Here is a 19,157-nt window from a genome sequence, read left to right on the forward strand (position 1 = left end):
TTGCTGTGCTTCCCTGGAAAAGAAGACTGAGATATCACTTGAACCTTAGTCACTAGGGATGCGAGGTTCTGAAGTAATCCAGTCGGCACAGTCCATGATCTGAAGGTAGCATCCAGAGACTCTGAGAGATCTAGAAGATCTTGAGGCCTTCCAAATGTGTCTGGGACTTTATTGTAAGTAAATAGACTGACAGCATTTGGAAATGTAGCTGTTTGATAGTTGAAAATCAATACCTGTGCATAATTATTGAAGCTCAGTACAATTAGCTGCGCATACAGTATTATTACAAACTAAACATAGAAACAATATGGTGAAATGTATTTAACCGCCTCCCACCAGCCATATAAGGTAATGACGGGCGCAAGGAGGTTCTCTCGTTCTGGGAGGACGTCATATGACGTCCTCCCACTCTAACTGCACGCGCGCGGCCCCGGGAGCACGCAGCATGGCGATCGGTGGTACGCTGTGTCCCTCGGACACAGCGGATCACCGATCAATGGAAAGAGCCAAAGATGTCAGCTCGGTCATGTGATCAGCTGTGTCCAATCACAGCTGATTGCATGTAAATAGGGAAATGCCGGTTATCGGCATTTCTCTCCTCACGAGCTGTCACGCTGACAGCTCGAGAGGAGAGCCGGTAATCGGCATTCCTCAGAGGGGACATGTACACTGATCATCAGGACATTGATGATCAGTGTCCCCTGATGATCAATGTAGCCCCAGCAGTGCCACCTGACACTGCCCATCAATGCCAGCTGTCAGAGCCCATCAATGCCACCTGCCAGTGCCCATCAGTGCCACATCAATGCCACATATCAGTGCCTACCAGTTCACATCAATGTCACATATCAGTGCCCATCTGAGCTGCCTTTCAGTGTCACATATCAGTGCCAGTCAGTGCCACCTATCAATGCCAGTCAGTGCCACCTATCAGTGCTGCCAATCAGTGCCACCTAGCAGTGCCAGTCAGTGCCACCTATCAGTGCCAGTCAGTGCTGCCTATCAGTGCCAGTCAGTGCTGCCTATTAGTGCCAGTCAGTGCTGCTTATCAGTGCCACCTATCAGTGCCATATATGAGTGCTGCCTTTCAGTGCCCATCAGTGATGCCTGTCAATGCCCATCAGTGTCACATACTAGTGCCTCTTCATCAGTGCCCATCAGTGCCACCTATCAGTGCCCATCAGTGCAGCCTATCAGTGCCCATCACTGCAGCTAATTAGTGCACATCAGTGAAGGAGAAACCACTTACAAATTTTTATAACAAAACTAAGAAAAAATGTTTTTTTTCCCAAAATTTTCAGTTGTTTTTGGTTTGTTTAGCAAGATAATAAAAAACCCAGAGGTGATTAAATACCACCAAAATAAAGCTCTATCTGTCTCAAACAAATGATAAAAATTTCATATGGGTATAGTGTTGCATGACCGCGCAATTGTCATTCAATGTGCAACAGCACTGAAAGCTGAAAACTGGCCTGGGCAGGAAGGGGGTATAAGTGCCCTGTAGGCAAGTGGTTAAAGCCAAAACTCTGTTTAATTTCAGACAGAGTAAGGAAGGGTTAGATTCCATCAGGTTTTTAATGCTGTCTGTGCCTCCTTGGGAGATCCAAACATGAAAAGTTGTTATCAGAACAGCAATATAAAAGAAACCTTCACCTGTTGTGGAGAAAACTTTCTAAGGGCATTTACCTCACTTCGGAGAGATATTTCCTTACTTACTGTTATGTCTATAGGACAAGAAATGAGAAGAAAACTTCCCAAAAGGGAACAGAGTGAAAAAAGGAAAGTTTCACTATATCCTACTCTTTCCCCTCCCCCCCAAAAATGCTAAGATATGTTTTAAAACTATCAATAAAATTATCCATATCACGCAGATTTTTGTTTTATATGTTTAAAAAAATGAAAAATCTATACTATCCTTTTAAAGTATAACTCATACATCATATCAGAAAGCATGGGATTTTAGGTCAAGCAGTACAGAATCACTATGTGAAGAGTGGTAATCCAAATCTCCAAATAATTAACATCAAATTATATTTAAATTTTTGGTAGTTGTAGTTCATTTTTTCTTTCAACTCAGTGGGCTGAAGGAACAAAACTGAAGAGCCTGGGAGGAGCTTGCTGTACTAACTATGCAATGTTAGTACAGCGATTTCCCTACTGAGCTATTGTGTTCTGAAATGGGGACTGCCACCCTGCAAGAACATACTGGTCAGCGCTTGCAGCCATTGCTGCCAGCACTGATTGGATGCCGATTGGATGCTGGTTTTCCAATATGCCAGTATGACAGAAGCCAGTCATTCGGCAGGCTTCTGTCAGACAGGCTGGTGTACACATGGGCCAAATGTTGTCTGATTTCTGTTGAACCGGACGATACCTGCCAATATGGATGCTGGTTTTCCAACATGCCTGTTCAACAGAAGCCAGTAATTTGGCAGGCTTCTGTCAGACAGGTTGGTGTGCACACAGGCCAGATATTGTCTGGTTTATATTGAACCAGCCTATACCAGCCAATATTTGACCCATGTTTACAGGGCTGCACCACTTTTCGTCCAGCCCATGTACATAAACGGTCGGACAGGAGCAGTGCAGGAGCGGGTTGCCGTTCATAAATGGCGCCTGCATTTTCAAGCTGTGCGTGCTCCCTGGGAGTGCGCAGCGCCGCGATTCGGTGCCTGCTGTGTCCGTTCGCTGTATGGGATCTCTGTTTGAGGTCCCGATCATGTGATCACTGATTGGTCAATCAGTGATCACATGAATAGTAGTAAGCAAGATGTCACTTCTGACATCATTGCTTACTACTAGTGAAATCTGTGAATGATCACAGAGATCACATGGTACAAGGCTATTCACAACAGCCTTGTACCATGTGACAAGCTGTGACCAATCACAGCTCACACAGTATTTCTCAATGGCTGTAAGAGTGCAGCCAGAGAGAAGGAGAAATGATTGCATTTACAGCCTTTATGGGTGTAAAAGCAATCAGTGTAAAAAAAAATCTTCATCACCCCCCACAAGCACTATGGTGACACTGTACTGCTAGGGTGACAGTATGTTAAACAAACCCCCAAAAACATAAATAATAATCTAAAAAAAAAGTAAAAAATGTTTTTGAAAAATTATAATTTTTGGTTATAAGTTATGAGTTATTTTTTTTTACTAAAAAGATAACCACATACATTTTGGCCAAGATTTATGAAGAAAGATTATTTATTTGTAAAATGTTATATCATTTATATAGCAAAAAATATAAAAATCCCAGTGGTGAATAAATACCACCAAAATAAAGTTTTATCTGTCTCAAAATAATGTTAAAAAATTCATATGGGTACAGTGTTGCATGACCGCACAATTGTCATTCAAAGTGTGATAGCACTGACAGATGAAAATTGGCTTGGACAGGAAGGGGGTAAAAGTGTCGAGACTTGAAGTGGTTAAGAGAATAAATGCCAAGTACATGTTTTCACTGCAAATAACCTTCTTGATCCCCTTCAATCTGGATTTCGCCTTCAACACTCCACAGAAACTGCTCTCCTAAAACTTACAAATGATCTGTTAACTGCTAAATCCAATGGACACTATTCTGTACTCCTACTCCTGGACCTCTCTTCTGCCTTTGACACAGTTGACCACCCCCTCCTCCTCAAAAAACTCCACACCTTTGGTCTCCGTGACTGTACTCTTCAATGGTTTTCATCTTACTTATCAATAAATTACTAACAGACTTATCAGCCTGGATGTCACAACACTTCCTCAAACTCAATTTATCCAAAACTGAGGTCATAATAATCGCCTACTCTGTTTGGTTTTAGACATTCCCTAAGAGAAGCCTATTCTGCCCCCACCTAACAACTGGAATTTTATTTTCTCCATCAGCTCATGCCCTACAGCTATTACCTTTTGTATCACTTGACCCTCCCTCCTAGATTTTAAGCTCTAACGAGCAGGGCCCTCTGATTCCTCCTGTATTGAATTGTATTGTAACTGTATTGTCTGCTCTCATGTTGTAAAGATCTGCGCAAACTGTTGTCGCTATATACAGTCATGGCCGAAATTGTTGGCACCCTTGATATTTTTCCTGAAAATCAAGTATTTCACACAAAAAAGGTATTGCATTAACACATGTTTTGCTATACACATGTTTATTCCCTTTGTATGTATTGGAACAAATATAAAACAGAGGCAGAAAAGCAAATATGACATAATGTCACACAAAACCCCAAAAATGGGCTGGACAAAAGTATTGGCACCCTTAACTTAATATTTGGTTGCACACCCTTTGGAAAACATAACTGAAATCAGTCGCTTCCTATAACCATCAATAAGCTTCTGACACCTCTCACCCGGAATTTTGGACCACTCTTCCTTTGCAAACAGCTCCAGGTCTCTCTTATTGGAAGGACACCTTTTCCCAACAGCAATTTTAAGATCTCTCCACAGGTGTTCAATGGGATTTAGATCTGGGCTCATTGCTGGCCACTTCAGAACTCTCCAGCGCTTCTTTGCCATCCATTTCTGAGTGCTTTTTGACGTATGTTTGGGGTCATTGTCCTGCTGGAAGACCCAGGATCTTGGACGCAAACCCAGCTTTCTGACACTGGGCCCTACAGTGCGACCCAAAATCCTTTGGTAATCCTCAGATTTCATGATGCCTTGCACACAGTCAAGGCACCCAGTGCCAGAGGCAGCAAAACAACCCCAAAACATCATTGAACCTCCACCATATTTTACCGTAGGTACTGTGTTTTGTTCTTTGTAGGCCTCATTCCGTTTTCGGTAAACAGTAGAATGATGTGCTTTACCGAAAAGCTCTATCTTGGTCTCATCTGTCCACAAGACGTTTTCCCAGAAGGCTTTTGGCTTACTCAAGTACATTTTGGCAAACTGTAGTCTTGCTTTTTTATGTCTCTGTGTCAGCAGTGGGGTCCTCCTGGGTCTCCTGCCATAGCGTTTCATTTCATTTAAATGTCGACGGATAGTTCGCGCTGACACTGATGCTCCCTGAGCCTGCAGGACAGCTTGAATGTCTTTGGAACATGTTTGGGGCTGCTTATCCACCATCCGGACTATTCTGCGTTGCAATCTTTCATCAATTTTCCTCATCCGTCCACGACCAGGGAGATTAGCTACAGTGCCATGGGTTGCAAACTTCTTGATAATGTTGCGCACTGTGGACAAAGGCAAATCTAGTTCTCTGGAGATGGACTTGTAACCTTGAGATTGTTGATATTTTGCCACAATTTTGGTTCTCAGGTCCTCAGACAGTTCTCGTCTCCTCTTTCTGTTGTCCATGCTTAGTGTGGCACAGACAGACACACAATGCAAAGGTTAAGTGAACGTCTCTCCTTTTTATCTGCTTTCAGGTGTGATTTCTATATTGCCCACACCTGTTACTTGCCCCAGGTGAGTTTACAGGAGCATCACATGCTTGTAACATTCTTATTTATCCGCAGTTGTGAAAGGGTGCCAATACTTTTGTCCAGCCCATTTTTGGAGGTTTGTGTGACATTATGTCGAATTTGCTTTCTTTCCTCCCTTTTTTTGTTTTGTCCCAATACACACAAAGGGAATAAACATGTGTATAGCAAAACATGTGTTAATGCAATACGTTTCGTGAGAAATACATGATTTTCAGGAAAAATATCAAGGGTGCCAACAATTTCGGCCATGACTGTAAATCCTGTATAATAACGTTTTAGAGTATACCCATATGTAACATGAAGCATGGTTGCATCCTCAAAACCAAACTGCCACAGCCCCTCATCCTTATCTGACTTCCATGTGCTTCTTCTGTCAGAAAATTGTAATAATGTGGATTTAGCATGGTTGTGTGTGGCTATGTCTGCACAGCTGTTTCATCCTGGTGTGAGATCACTTCATGTGAAAGACTACATGTTCCATCTGTCATTGCAGCAAAGGGACTATGCAGGTCATGCCAGTGATAACTCTTCCCTCTCTTTGCTCTGTAGTCTGTACCTTTATATGAACCCGAGGACAAGGGAAGAACAATGCAAGAGCCTGTGCATTGCATCTGGGATGCACTGATTATGGGTGATATGCTCTTCAGGCTTCATTGCAAAAATTTGTAAATGCATATTAATAATTTGATCAATGTTGCTGCATTTACTTATTTTTGCAAAAGGTGGACCAAGCCTACAATTGTAATTGGCCATTGTGACATTTTGCCCTATTAAATTATTGTTTGACAAACTTGAGCAATACAATGAAGTTGATTTACTAAAATCAAATAGGTTGTTCACTTTGCAAGGAATTCTGTTCACAGTTTCACTTTGCAAAGAATACCCAATTATGATTAGATGGTGGAAGTCAGCAGAGCGTCACCTCATTCACTAAGTTTTGAGGCAAATTCCCTTGCAAAGGGCAACTTTCCTTGCAAAGTGTAACTTTGCCTTAAGTAAATCAACATGTACTGTATGCCTTCCCCTGAACGCACATGGTTTCAGCCCTGCCTACTTTATTTCTGATGGATTACAAAGCTCAAAACCTCTTCTTATCCCTCACCCATTTCCCTTCTCCTGTAATAAACAAATAAAATATTTTCAATGGTATAATTAGCAGACCAAAAGGGAGCAAATAGGAGAAGTTCATTGTTAGAGTTTACATACACTTTAGGCATACAAGTTACATTGGCCATATAATGTATTAGGCTGTTTAATACAAAGGTAATATCCAACAATCCTAAAATGTTAAAAATGTTTTCATAGATTATGCGCATTGATACCAAGCTGATCAGTGGATCACAGTGGAAATAAAAATTGCCTTCAAATATCAAACTCACTAGGCTTTCTTTGCTAAACATATTTCTGCCCTTTCATGATGTCCCACAACTATTCTTGACCCAAACAAGGCATGGTCATAAAACCGTAACTTTTGCAACCTTAAATTCTCTGCGCAGAAGGTTTGTGTCACAAGCTGAGATGGAAACCCTGTTCCTCTGTGAGCTGGCTTTCTATACAAGTGGAATCTAAGTGACAGTTGGTGTTTCTCCAGGGACCCCTTGTGGCAATGTGGACTTTGCTGCAGGCTACCCCTAGGTAATACTTACTCACAGAAGTTGAGAAGGGTTGGTGCCAGGTAATGGGGGATTAAAGCAAGAGAGAGGCACAAGGCATTGGGAAGTTGGAGGTAGGTATGAGGCTGTGAATGAAAAAAAAAGGCACAGCAGAGATTCAGACTTTGGATGCAGAAACATCTGATGAAGGTCCAGGATTGTTCTCTAGGCTGTAGCTTTCCTATTTCAAAAGATAATAAAACTTGCCTACAGAAAACTTGAGATTTGCTGTACTTTGTATTTCTGGCAGGAAGCTGCTGGAGGAGAAACAACTTGAGTAGGGAAAGATAATGTGATGAGAACCAATGGTTTCAGAAGAGGGGCATGAAAGGAAATGGGTACTCAGAGATGAGGACAGGATGGATCTTAGCTGAGATTTCATAGGCACCGATACAATGTAGAGCAAACTTACAGAGGACATGGTTTTTGTGGAGAGCCAACCTTTAGCTTTTGTACCTAAGACCAAAGTGCATTGAAGGAGGTCTGCAGCAGAAAACCTTGGTCCTGAAGTTTTGTGGCAACATAATTTTGCCTGGAGAAATTGTAATTTTTGTGACAGAGGTCACTGTCAGAAATTATGCAGAAGGAATAATGGGCTCCAGTTCAGAGGAGGGCTCTCTGTTGGGGGGTTCAAAGGAATGGGAAAGAGCCACTAGAAAGGAGCAATCCTTTAAAAACTGACGCTAATAGTTTGTGACCCAGACAATCCAGGTAAAATTTCCCTTGACCACAGGAGGTCAAGTGGGCTCCAGTGCTGGAGAGTGGAAGGTAATTAACCATAACAGCATGGGTTCTAAATTCATGGTTGCTTCTTCATCAGATAGGAAAATGCATTGGACAAAATTGCTATAGCAAGAGATTATTTTATATTCTTGTCACGCTTTCGCAAACTGACAGCCAGTCCTAATGAACAACTCAAGAAGCATTTTTATAGTTTAGCAAAGTTCATATTCTGATACCAGAGGTTTTGATTAAATATAATCACTCTGCTTTTTAATTATGGTCTTCCTTATTATTCAACAGAGTAAACCACCTTTTTATTTATAAACATGAAGCAGCTTACACAGATGCAAAGGAAACCCGAAAGGTTTTATGAAAGATGGAAGAGTGAGAGTGCATGAAAGAGAGAAAGATACAGAGAGGGAATGAGAGAGAGATAAAAGCAGATGGTCGAGAGAGAGAAATAAAAGTAGAAAGCCAAGAGAAATTATCATTTATTCTGTGTAATTGTATTGCAATAGTGATGATGGTAAAATCCTGTTTTACAATTTGATTAAAGTGCTCTGGTTTTAAAAATTTAGTTTGACTTACGTGAAAATCATTTCAGTGTAAACAAATATATATATATATATATATATATATATATTTTTTTTTTTTTTTTTTTTTTTTTCTGTTTAAATAATTTTTATTATGGCATGAATGAGGAACTTTTCTAGTTTAAATAATAATGGGGTAGCTGTTGTCTGGGCTGGTACACCTGCAAGGACCAGTAGAACCAAAGGGGTTTATTTACTAAACCTGGTTGACTCAGAATCTTGTCCACTTCTGTATAAAAACCAATCAGCTTCCAGGTTTTCTTGCTGAAGCTTAACTGAACATGCTGAGGTTAGAAGCTGATTGGCTACCATGCACAGGTGCCCAAGATTCTGAGTCAACCAGGTTTAGTAAATAAACCCCAAAGGGTTCCCAGCCAACACCTCCCAATAAAAGCCCCAAATGAGAAAGATTTTAGTTCTGTAAAAGACTAAAAAAATATGATAAAATAAAGAATATGGAGCCATAGAAGCTAAAAAAAGGATTGGGTTGTGTTTTTTTATTTGATTTTGATTTGAGATAAGATTAACCAAAAGCTCTGCATGTGCTGGAATATGGGCTTTGCTTGGAGGAGCATGCTTTGATTTTTGATGCAATAAATATAATGGGAATAGTATCAAAATTTAGTAAGGGTATGTGAGGTTAGAAAAAAAAGTTTCATGTGCAGTACTTCTTTTTGAAATGGATTGTGAGAAAGGCAAAGTAAAGCAGTGATGCATGCTGGGTAATTTAAAAAAAACTCTACTCAAAAGCAGAAGTGCTTTAGCTTTCCGAGATTTACTCACATTTAACCATTTATGATTTTATGAGCAAGCTGTGAAATGAAAGATACCGCAACTTGCATTTGAGGGACTGGTTGGAAAATAAGCTAGTTTGCCTATAAAAGCTTCATCCAATTTTACCACACTTAGCATGAATGATTTATTACAGATCACACATGAAATTATACATTTTCAATACCTTCTTTCAAGAAAAATCATTCAATTAATTTGCAAAAGTAATAATGCATGCTTAAATATCTCTAAATGGAAATAATTATTAGATAACACCTTACAGCTACACATCGGTTGTTTGAATGAAGCCTTTTTCTATCACATCCAGCTCTTTTTTTTGAATGACCCATGGCTTCATTTGATAGTATTGTTCACAGAATGTGGCCAGACATTCTAGAATAAATATGACACATGCCTAGCATAAATATAGTGTACATACTTTTGTAATGAGCTTGGCTGAGCTTAAATACAGTCTAGGGCTTGTGTTTTTTTCTGGGAGGGTAGAAAGAGAAGCAATTACAACAGATGTAGCCAGGTGCTGACTATGTCATTATGCCATTCACGGACATTTACAAGTGAGACTATGATTAATTCCCCCTAGTACCCAGTACTGGGACTGCAACATCACTTCCTGTTGGCAGAGTGGATTGTTTTTCTGACAGCAGAGGATCTTGGGACCTGTAGTCCTATAGCAAATACATCCTGTATTGCTGAGTGCTGATTGAACTACAACCACCAGAGAGCTGGGGAAGGAGAAGGTTGCTGGAAGAAGAGATATATTCTTCAGCATTTAACTGGCTGAGTCATTTGTCATGGGATTTACAGCTGAACACAGGGGGACTACCAATCTCCTCTGGTGAAAATTGTTTGCCTACTGCTGCAGGACTCTGCACATCAGTTCAGAACAGTAATGACACTGATTGCCACTCTGGGATCTCATCAGCTTCTCTGCATTAGGACTGTCACTATTCAGTACTCACACAGACATATCTGCATGCTGCACTGACTGACCATCAGCACATCCCTGCCAAATGCCAAAAGCCTGGGCTAGAACTCTGTTCCTAGGAGACTGTGCCATCCATAAGATTGGTGAGCGGGCAGATGCCCAACCTCTTTCTGAGAAGACTCTAGAGACACTCATGCAGAAACCTTTACACCTCAGTACCAAGAGATCTTTGCTTTGAGCATTTACCACAGCCTGTTATCTTCATTGAATTACCATTACTTATATATGTGCCCCACCATTGCTAGCAGAAGACAACGGCTACTATCACATCAGGAACTTTAAATGTCTCAGGACTCAAGTTGCTAGTTCTTGTTAAAGGGACCTCTTCACATCTAAACCATTGTTATTGAAATTAGGGTGTATATATCCATTTTTTGCCAGAGTGGACCAGTGGGATCTGATAAGTCAACAAGCCTTTTCTTCCCCTCCTGCTGCAGGTGTTACAGTTACATAGTTACAATGTACAATTTGTGATTGTATAATCTGGTAACTATTGCTACTTGGTTATTTCCATTTTATCAGTTATTTGCTTTCATGCATTAACTTTGGTTGTACCTCCTAAACCTTCCTTCTGTGATCTGCTCTTTTGAATGAGCCTAATATAGAGGTGTTACTAAAGAACTGTTTCTCTAGCATTATTATTCATGCTGCTGAAATATGTCTGAACCCAGAGTGTCAGATGTGTCAGGAGGCTTGCAAGGTCAGGGTAACCACTGGGGACAAGCATTATCAAGCAGTCCCATGCGGGGTAGTGCTACACACACAAACTTCAAGAATAATAACTTTGATTGCCAACACTTTTTCTCATCGCCAACACTATAAATATAGTTTCTAAAACTATATCTACTAGGTACATATTAGGCAAGGGTAAACAGCATATTAGTGGACCTAGGATCCATCAAGCCAAGAACAGCTTAAAAGACACTTGTCATGAGAAAAACATGGAGGCCACCATTTGCCTTTTAAAAATGTTAGCTACATAGCGGGTTTACAGAAAGATAGAAAAGTGTAAAAGACTGAGTGGTCCACCGAGTCTGTCCTTTTTTTTTTGTGTGTGTGTGTGTGGGGGGGGGGGGTTGTTTTTTTGTGTTTTTTTTTTTACTTTTTTGTCTGAGTATAGATCAATGCTTGTCCCAAGCATGTTTGAAGCTATTTATTGTTGACTGGCTCACTACTTCTGCTTGAAGTTTATTCTAAGCGTCAACTACTCTTTCAGTAAAATGGTAATTTATGAGATTTGTTTTGAACTTTCCTCCTTCTTTAGCTTCACTTGAACTGAACCACAACAGGCATACAGTAAAGGGCTTTTGAGTTTCCTTATTTGCACACATATTCTGTGTTAAAGACTCAATGTAATATAGGTGGTGGGGTCAGTATATAGTCTTTTCAACCAGCATTTCAGAGGAAGGTCTGTACTTCACTCATACCTTACATTCAAAGCACAGTATATGCTTGGTCTACTGTTTGTTCTTAATGTAAATGTTTCTGTACAGCAAATCCTTTGGAAAAAATTTTAGGTAAAAGGAATATGTTTATGTTCCACCAAGTCTACTCTGTTATGTCTCAAAACACACACACAAAAAAAGAATACTGGTTAGAAAAAAAGGCCAAAAACCATGTTTTTCTGACCATCTTAGAGATTTGGTCACCACAAATTTCCTGACTCTTCATTAACATCCATATTCAAAAAAACAGCTGCAATTCTGCAGGTAGAAGGTCTTCAGAAAGAATGGTCGAGGTGGTTGTACCCGTATTAATGCATTTGCAAACAAAAATAATTGATGCTGGTGCAAATAAAAAAAGTATCAGAGTTAGTAAAAATAAAAAGATCACATGAGCTCCTATGAACTGTCAAAGTACAACAAGCATGTGTACAGTATGCTACTTACAGTGACAACCGAAAGCAATAGGGACTTCACAACCTAAGGACACTACATGATATGAGGAAATTACTCAGGGGGCACAAAACACATTGTTTTCATCAGTAAAAGCCATTTTTTGAGGTCACATTCTCACCTGTTGTATGCTATGTAACACTTTCTTGGGTGTTTTCATATTTATTCTGCATACACTATTTTGTAATGTTTTTAGCAATATGGGACATGAGACACTTTGAAAAAGGAGCAGCCGCACAGAAGTTTCAAAATGATAACTGAAAGTGATCTATAAATGTGCACAGATACCTCACTTTTAGGCAGCCCAGCCAAGCCAGGTACACTCCATTGCTACTGATTCTCTCTTTCCCCTTCAATAGTTTTGGAAACCCATTCCCTTTTTTTTTGCAGTACTAACCTTATTGTTCCATCACCATCTCCTACATACATACATTTAAGGCTAAGGAGATAAAGAGGAGCAGTATTGCTACCAGAGAATTCACTTTTTTAGACCAAAGACCAAGAACAGAAAAGAATGTCAAAATGTATTTTGCTTTTGAAGTACAAAACAATAAACAGATTTCAACAAATAAATATGAACATATAGTATGTGTGTGTGTAACACAAAAAAGAAGAAAATGTTATTTCATGACTTTATTGGATTACCACTACTACTTTATGTATTACTATTTCAACTTATTTTGTGCTATTTGTGGCTGTTAAATGATCAGATCTCAATGCTTCCATCTTACCTTGGATGGATTAAGAGCAGTGATGATCCACACACAATGTGCATTGCTATCATACTGAACTGGATAGTTGGGGGAAGTGATGATCCCAGAGGGCCCACGAAGGTGAGCATCACACATTCTCGCTGCAGGTAAAACCAGAAAAATAATCACATTACGTAAACAGTAATACAAATACATCAGACGAACCCCTTCCAAAGCCATCCCTCTAAATTTACAATGATGTTTATATGGAAATTCACCTAGCCAGAACTGCAACTGAATTATAGGTAATTTCAACTTACTGTATAGAAAAGCTCAGTTTTTGCAGCCACACTTATCAGCCAGTACTTCTAAAGATAATGCAGGTTTTAATTTATTTGGATTTTCAGCCTTCCACAAAGAGGTGTGTGGACATATGCAGCACCAGACTCAAACAGCTGAACAGAAGTCATGGACACATGCTGGACAGCATCCAAGTCAGCGTGACAAAACTACATTCTTTTTGTTTCACTTGTTCTAATATCCTTAGATTACCTTCCAAATTAGTCTGCAAAAAGACTTCTGAAGAAAAGTCTAATCAGATCACTATCGTTTTCCTTCTTTCCAAGGTATTTGCGTGTATGTATACATGGATATAGGCATATAAACCTATAGCAGAGCACAGATGGTGAATGTCTTTGCCAGAGTATCTGTCACAGTTTTGTAGATGACTCATCAGATGTTATCTCGACATTTATCAGAAGATGAGTGTATCAGGCACTCTTAACAGCAAACTGAGACCCAAAGCTTGGTGTTATATTGTCTCGCTATACAGAGGACTAACGCTAATCACAGGCAGGCATACTGGTAAAACGCTTATGGTTAATGTGGCAGTGGATCACATACATCTGGCACTAGAAAGGTTAAGTCAGGCTGTTCTGTTCAGCTACTCTTAGAGGCTTCGATTGGGAGGGGAATATTTTATAAAAGCAGTTGATCTGGACAGACTCTGCTTCTCTCCCTCCACTGAAGACTGCTCAGTTTGTCTCCACCTCCCTTGTGCGTAGAGTGTGTTTGGGGTGGGTGTGTGGCTCTGAATATCAAGTGATGCTAGGACAGTGCTGCAGTGAAATGCGATGGCTCACTGAGGATTCTCACTGACAAGAATGAATGCTAATTAACGAGACCCCATGCCACCATTCTACAGGACATTGCTAGCCTGGCTTGTCAACGTCCATTCAAGGACATCAAAGGGTTAATGTGTTTCTAGGTGACCTTGTGACAAACCATTATTGAGGGGAGGAGGAGGGCACCCATTCATTACTGTACAAAAGGAAGTGACAATTTGCCATTGGATTTATAAAACCTCTGCAATCCATCATGCCCTAGCCAGACATGTCTTGCTTTAATGTTTAATGCAATGTTAATGCTCCCTTATCGCCACTCCCTCGCAAACGTTTGGCGGATTGACAGACGCATTGCTACACTTCTGTGACACGTACAGCAGGTTCCACAAGGGTATTCTTTGGCTTCACAGAGGGGGGAGTGTATGGTGCTGGTGCAATATGTCAAAAATTAATTATGTTCCAAAGTCAATATATTTCTCTACTGCCTTATCAACAGAATTTTTCATCTCCGTACAGCTCAAAATGATGTGACTGCAATTTAAAAGACTAAAGATTGGATCAGCGTCAGCTTCTCCTCAAATCTGAGGGGTATTACAATGGTATCTTACAGTAAAGGGTTACTGTATAATGATCTGATCTGACAGAACTTAGCTCAGCTAGCATATGTTGAAATAGGGAAAAATTACGCAATTTCAAATGACTTTGTTTAGCAATGGAAGTAACAGCAATAAGTAATGATAAATGCTATTTCACATAAGCAAACAGTTTGCATAGTATACTTGCATTCTAAGACCAATATCAGTTTATGTAGGCCCTTCAAGAACCAGAATTAAAGTATTAATGAGCAGTGATTAGTAATAACTCACGTTTGGTCTCAGCTAAAAATAGAACAGCAAAGAGCAATTTGTAATAATCCATGACAACAAATTACCTTTTAACAGCCTTTCGTGGGCAGACTAATATAACTTCTGACTGGCTGCCATTGGAAACTATTAACCTTTTGAGTGCCTATATCTGCATTACTTTTCGGTTTATTGAAATTGCTATTGAAGCCCAGAAAATACCAAAATGATGGGAATCGATAGAGGCTTTGCTGCTTATATAACCACCAACAGCTCCTCTGTGACATTGCTCTTTGTCAATGTGTCAGACCTTGTCATATGCTATATGCTCTACTGGCCACAGTTGGTGAACTGAGAAAAGTCAACAGGAATGTATACAATGTACATAATTCATTCACATACTGAGAAAAGGCTAACAGAAAGGCTAGCTTTAATGTATGCAACTGACATTTCACAATGTATTTAGGCTTAGTAAATGGGTGAAATCACTGTGTCAAATGAAACATAGCTAATAAGAATGGCCTTGCATGTGAACCTGCAGCTTCTTCTTGAACAGTGCTTGCAAGCACAGTGCTCTCTTATTTTTAGAAGAGTACAAAGGCTTCAAAGCTCAATTGGTAGAACAATACACAACTTTTCTTGGCTTATTCAAAGTCAACTATTCCATTCTTTATTATTATAAAGACACTGATCCCTCCCATGTCCAAAATAAATCTTTATGAACGCTTCTCTTCCAGCCCTGCCCAAAACATCTCAAGAGGGAGCACAGCCTTAACTGATACAGTAACTATATCAGGGAGACTTGCCTACCCTCTCAATGCTGCAGCTGCTTTTTCTTTTTCACATAGATCTGGTGTGGTTGACAAGTTCCACATGACTGCTTTCAGGTCTTTGGTTGCATGCAGTGAATAACAACCATCTCGCTACCCTATGCCAAAAGAAGGGTAAAGATGGCTATACCCAAAGCAGAGAGACAGCCCTATGGTTTGAATAATTAGGCAATGACAATATGCAATGTGCAGTAGACTATAGCTACCGGTTACTATAAAAAAAATCAGATGTGAATCAGATTTCAATTTACTGCAGTTAGATCAGATAAGAGATTATTTGCTATTGCGCTCTATGAGTTGGTGCGCTTTGAACATCATTATCATCATCTATGCACTGGCTTCAAAAATAAGCCCATGAATGTTCATTGAAATACTCTATTGTGTACAGCATCCAACTAACTTTCATGGTGACAAAGTATTTTGTTACATACTTTAATGCTTCTATAAAAGCACAAGGATGTAGGACCTTTATTTCATTGTATGCCCTTAGTGAAATGTGTATACTCAAATGTATAAACTCAATGTAATCAAAAAGATCAGTTTAATGTAGTTTACAATTAGAAGCACTGCATGAAAAAAGACAACCATGGTGTAACATCAAGAAGCATGTGCACTCTCAACCTAATGAAGATAACGTTATTAGGGTAAGTAGCAACATGTATCATACAAAATTTTACTACATCTACTTTATAAAAGAGAGTAAAAAACAATTCACACAAATTAGCAATGCACTGTTACAAGTACAGAGCTAAGCAATGCTGGAAACCTAATAAGAACAATCCATCTTGCTGTTCTGTACAAAGAGAGTTCATGAAAATGCTGTTCATCAAGGTATAACAATCAAAATAAGAGTCATAGGATGGGGAATTGTTGAGTATGACAAGTACTGTAGCTGGCATAGGATCTGATTTAATATAGTATGGTGGGAGACAAAGCTGGGCCTATGTTCACTTCAAGGGTTCCTTTTTTTTTTTATTCCCTTGGAGATGATTGGAAGTTCTTGATGCTGCATCACATTTCATGTGCCTTTATACTTGAAAAAAACAAGCCTATTTTCTCCTAGTTCTGCTGCAACAGTATTGTGTACTCTCTTATTACCAACAGAATTGGAAACTTATACAACATTTCAAACCCATGTTCAATTCTCACTATCAAAGCCTTTGATATACGAAATAATACAGAACAAAGATGATTTTAATGGCCACACCAATAACATATTCATATTGCTACAAACCCTTACTCTAATTGCTTGATATTACCTCTGCAGATAGGTCGGTGGTCGCTCCACGCTGCAAACATGTCGCTTACTTTCATGCAGGTGATGCTTTTGGAACCTTGTAGGTCATAGCCATCATCACATAAAAACTGAATACTGGAGCCTAGCCTATGAAGGAATAATACAAAATGTAAAGAAATGGTAGAAGAAAGGTTTGAACACACACATACAATGGCTACACACATAACAGATACACACTCTAAGTTACCGGAAATAGTTTGCCATTACTTGCATGACCTGCACGATCTTTGCAGATCTGCATCTGGAGCAAAGAGGGTGTGTTTCTTTTTTCCTTAATACACTCTCCATTTTGTTGAAAGCATCACCCATTTTCAAGATTGTACAGGTCTTGTCATCTCATACACATGGACCAGTAGGCTCTCACATGATGATGGATGAAATATAATGATTTAAACAAGTAATGCCTTTCCAACCAAATTTTTATTTATATTCTTACTAAGGAGCAGTGAGAATTTTTCATGATATATTCCCTTTCCAATTTCCTGAGAGTATTAGCTTCTACCACCTCTGATGGGAGGCTATTCTGTGGATTAAGCCCTGCATTTGCAAAATATAGATTTTCTGTTCAGCCTGATAACATTTCAGAAACCAATCTTCTATGCTGAAGAGATGTTTGATAAATATCGACTGCTCCTGCTCGCTTTCTATAAAAACAGCATAATGTACAATATTGATATCCCGTATTTCCCAGAAGCTCCATGATTTATCGTATTATCACTGTCATTACAAATCTTCTAGATGTTTCTGTAGCCAGAGAACTGACTATAGCATTGTAATGTATTTCAAGCCCCATCTGTCGGTGGAATGTGTTCATTTACATTGTAGTTTCCATTACAGGTTAAAGGTTACAGGGTTAATTCTTGTGTGTAGGAAACAGAATCAGCACTGTATGATACATTTCCATATATGAGCTCTTTATGTAATTGTTTACTTATTATGAAATCATAAAAAGACCGAAAACTAAAAACAGTAAAATGGGGAATGGGTTAGCTAAAATAGATTTGTGATCTGGCCAATAGAAGTTTCTAGCAGCGTTTTACACAAGTATATGCTGGGCACAATAAATTCAATATTTATGCTGACAGACTGGCACAGTATTTCAGCAGAATGCAATGATTTATGAATACATAAGAAATGGGAAAATGCATTGCAGAAAAAAAAACACAGTTTCAATAAAATTAAATAACTGTGAAAATCCTTTATTATACTTCTGGTAATGTTAGTATAACAATAGTTATAATATTGTGCATGCCTTCTTTTAGCCTTTAAAATACAGCAGCACAATGTCCACAATTTGTCACTGGTTGGGAAAAAAGTGAAAAAACACAAAGGAAAAAGAAAATCCCCATTTTACACGTTACCACCATACAATTATATTGCAGATTTAACTGTATTCTTTACCCATCTTATTATATAACTGTCAAATGTGTCATTACAGTAGATCTCCAAATATTAAAACTAGTTCAGCTGAGGATAAAAGCTGTAGTATACATGGAATCGTAATAGGGACAGGCAAAATAGGTTTATAACAGTACAAATAGACTAAGCATCCTGGAAGCTGCAGTAATAATGAGCTAAGCATCATGGATGTTGCAGTGAACTCTTAGTTGCAATGCCATATGAATTACTGGGCCAACCATAACATTCATATCTTTGGCAATAGATTTTTAGTAGAACAAATTGAAAGAAATGTGTTTCAACAAGCTATGTCCCTTGTTGAGGCAAAAAAAAAATATCACATACTAAGTGCTTTTTATTAGACATTAAAGAGTGCAACATTTGCTAGTAGCGATTATTGTGCTTACCATTTTCTTCAACACAAATCCTCAGAGCTTTATAAAAGTACATGTTCGCCTGTTCTCTTTACAGAATAACAAACAAAATAATTAATGTGCTTCCTTTACAAATGAACTTGACTGTGCTCCTACCTGGATGTCTGGAGAACCTGATCTGTTACAGAAGCCATATGATACAATACAATTGCAAAAATAATAGTTATAGTTATAACCAACCACGTTGAAAGGAAACCTATAAGTAATGGCCATTTTTCATACTAAAAGCTGGTTACACCCAAGTTGACATTATGCATACATTTTGAGCTGTGCAAAGGAAACACAGGCAATAAGGTAGCATGAAAAGGGGCCTCTCACCTGAAATCAGAACCTATTCTTTTTCCATGTTCCGGTGTTCCTGGGTCGGGACACAAGTGGTGTCCTTGGTAAACACCCACCTGAGTTACTAAAATGCAAAAAAGAGAGCATACACAGAGAGGAATCACTCCACACACAGCCAATTGGAAAAGTGACACTGCTGGA

At 39.2% G+C, this 19,157-nt stretch overlaps 1 protein-coding gene across 3 annotated transcripts in view; it reads right to left on the minus strand.

The window, feature by feature from the left end:
• The window catches only part of CSMD2 (CUB and Sushi multiple domains 2), a 1,275,366-nt gene that overhangs the window by 407,035 nt on the left and 849,174 nt on the right, over positions 1 to 19,157 (minus strand). For 2 of the 3 annotated variants that reach the window (XM_089673879.1, XM_089673878.1), the window contains exons 8-10: positions 18,993 to 19,080; positions 16,805 to 16,929; positions 12,789 to 12,910 (exon numbers count right to left, since the gene is read on the minus strand). The exons of the other annotated variant lie outside the window; for it this stretch is intronic. In XM_089673879.1, coding sequence (XP_089530005.1) covers positions 12,789 to 12,910; positions 16,805 to 16,929; positions 18,993 to 19,080 — 335 coding nt within the window. The remainder of the gene's footprint in view (positions 1 to 12,788; positions 12,911 to 16,804; positions 16,930 to 18,992; positions 19,081 to 19,157) is intronic. 3 annotated transcript variants of the gene reach the window in all.

This window comes from Staurois parvus, unplaced genomic scaffold (genome assembly GCF_062004578.1).
Source record: "Staurois parvus isolate SC_StPar_1 unplaced genomic scaffold, SC_StPar_1.0 ptg000145l, whole genome shotgun sequence".
Lineage (NCBI taxonomy): Eukaryota > Metazoa > Chordata > Amphibia > Anura > Ranidae > Staurois > Staurois parvus.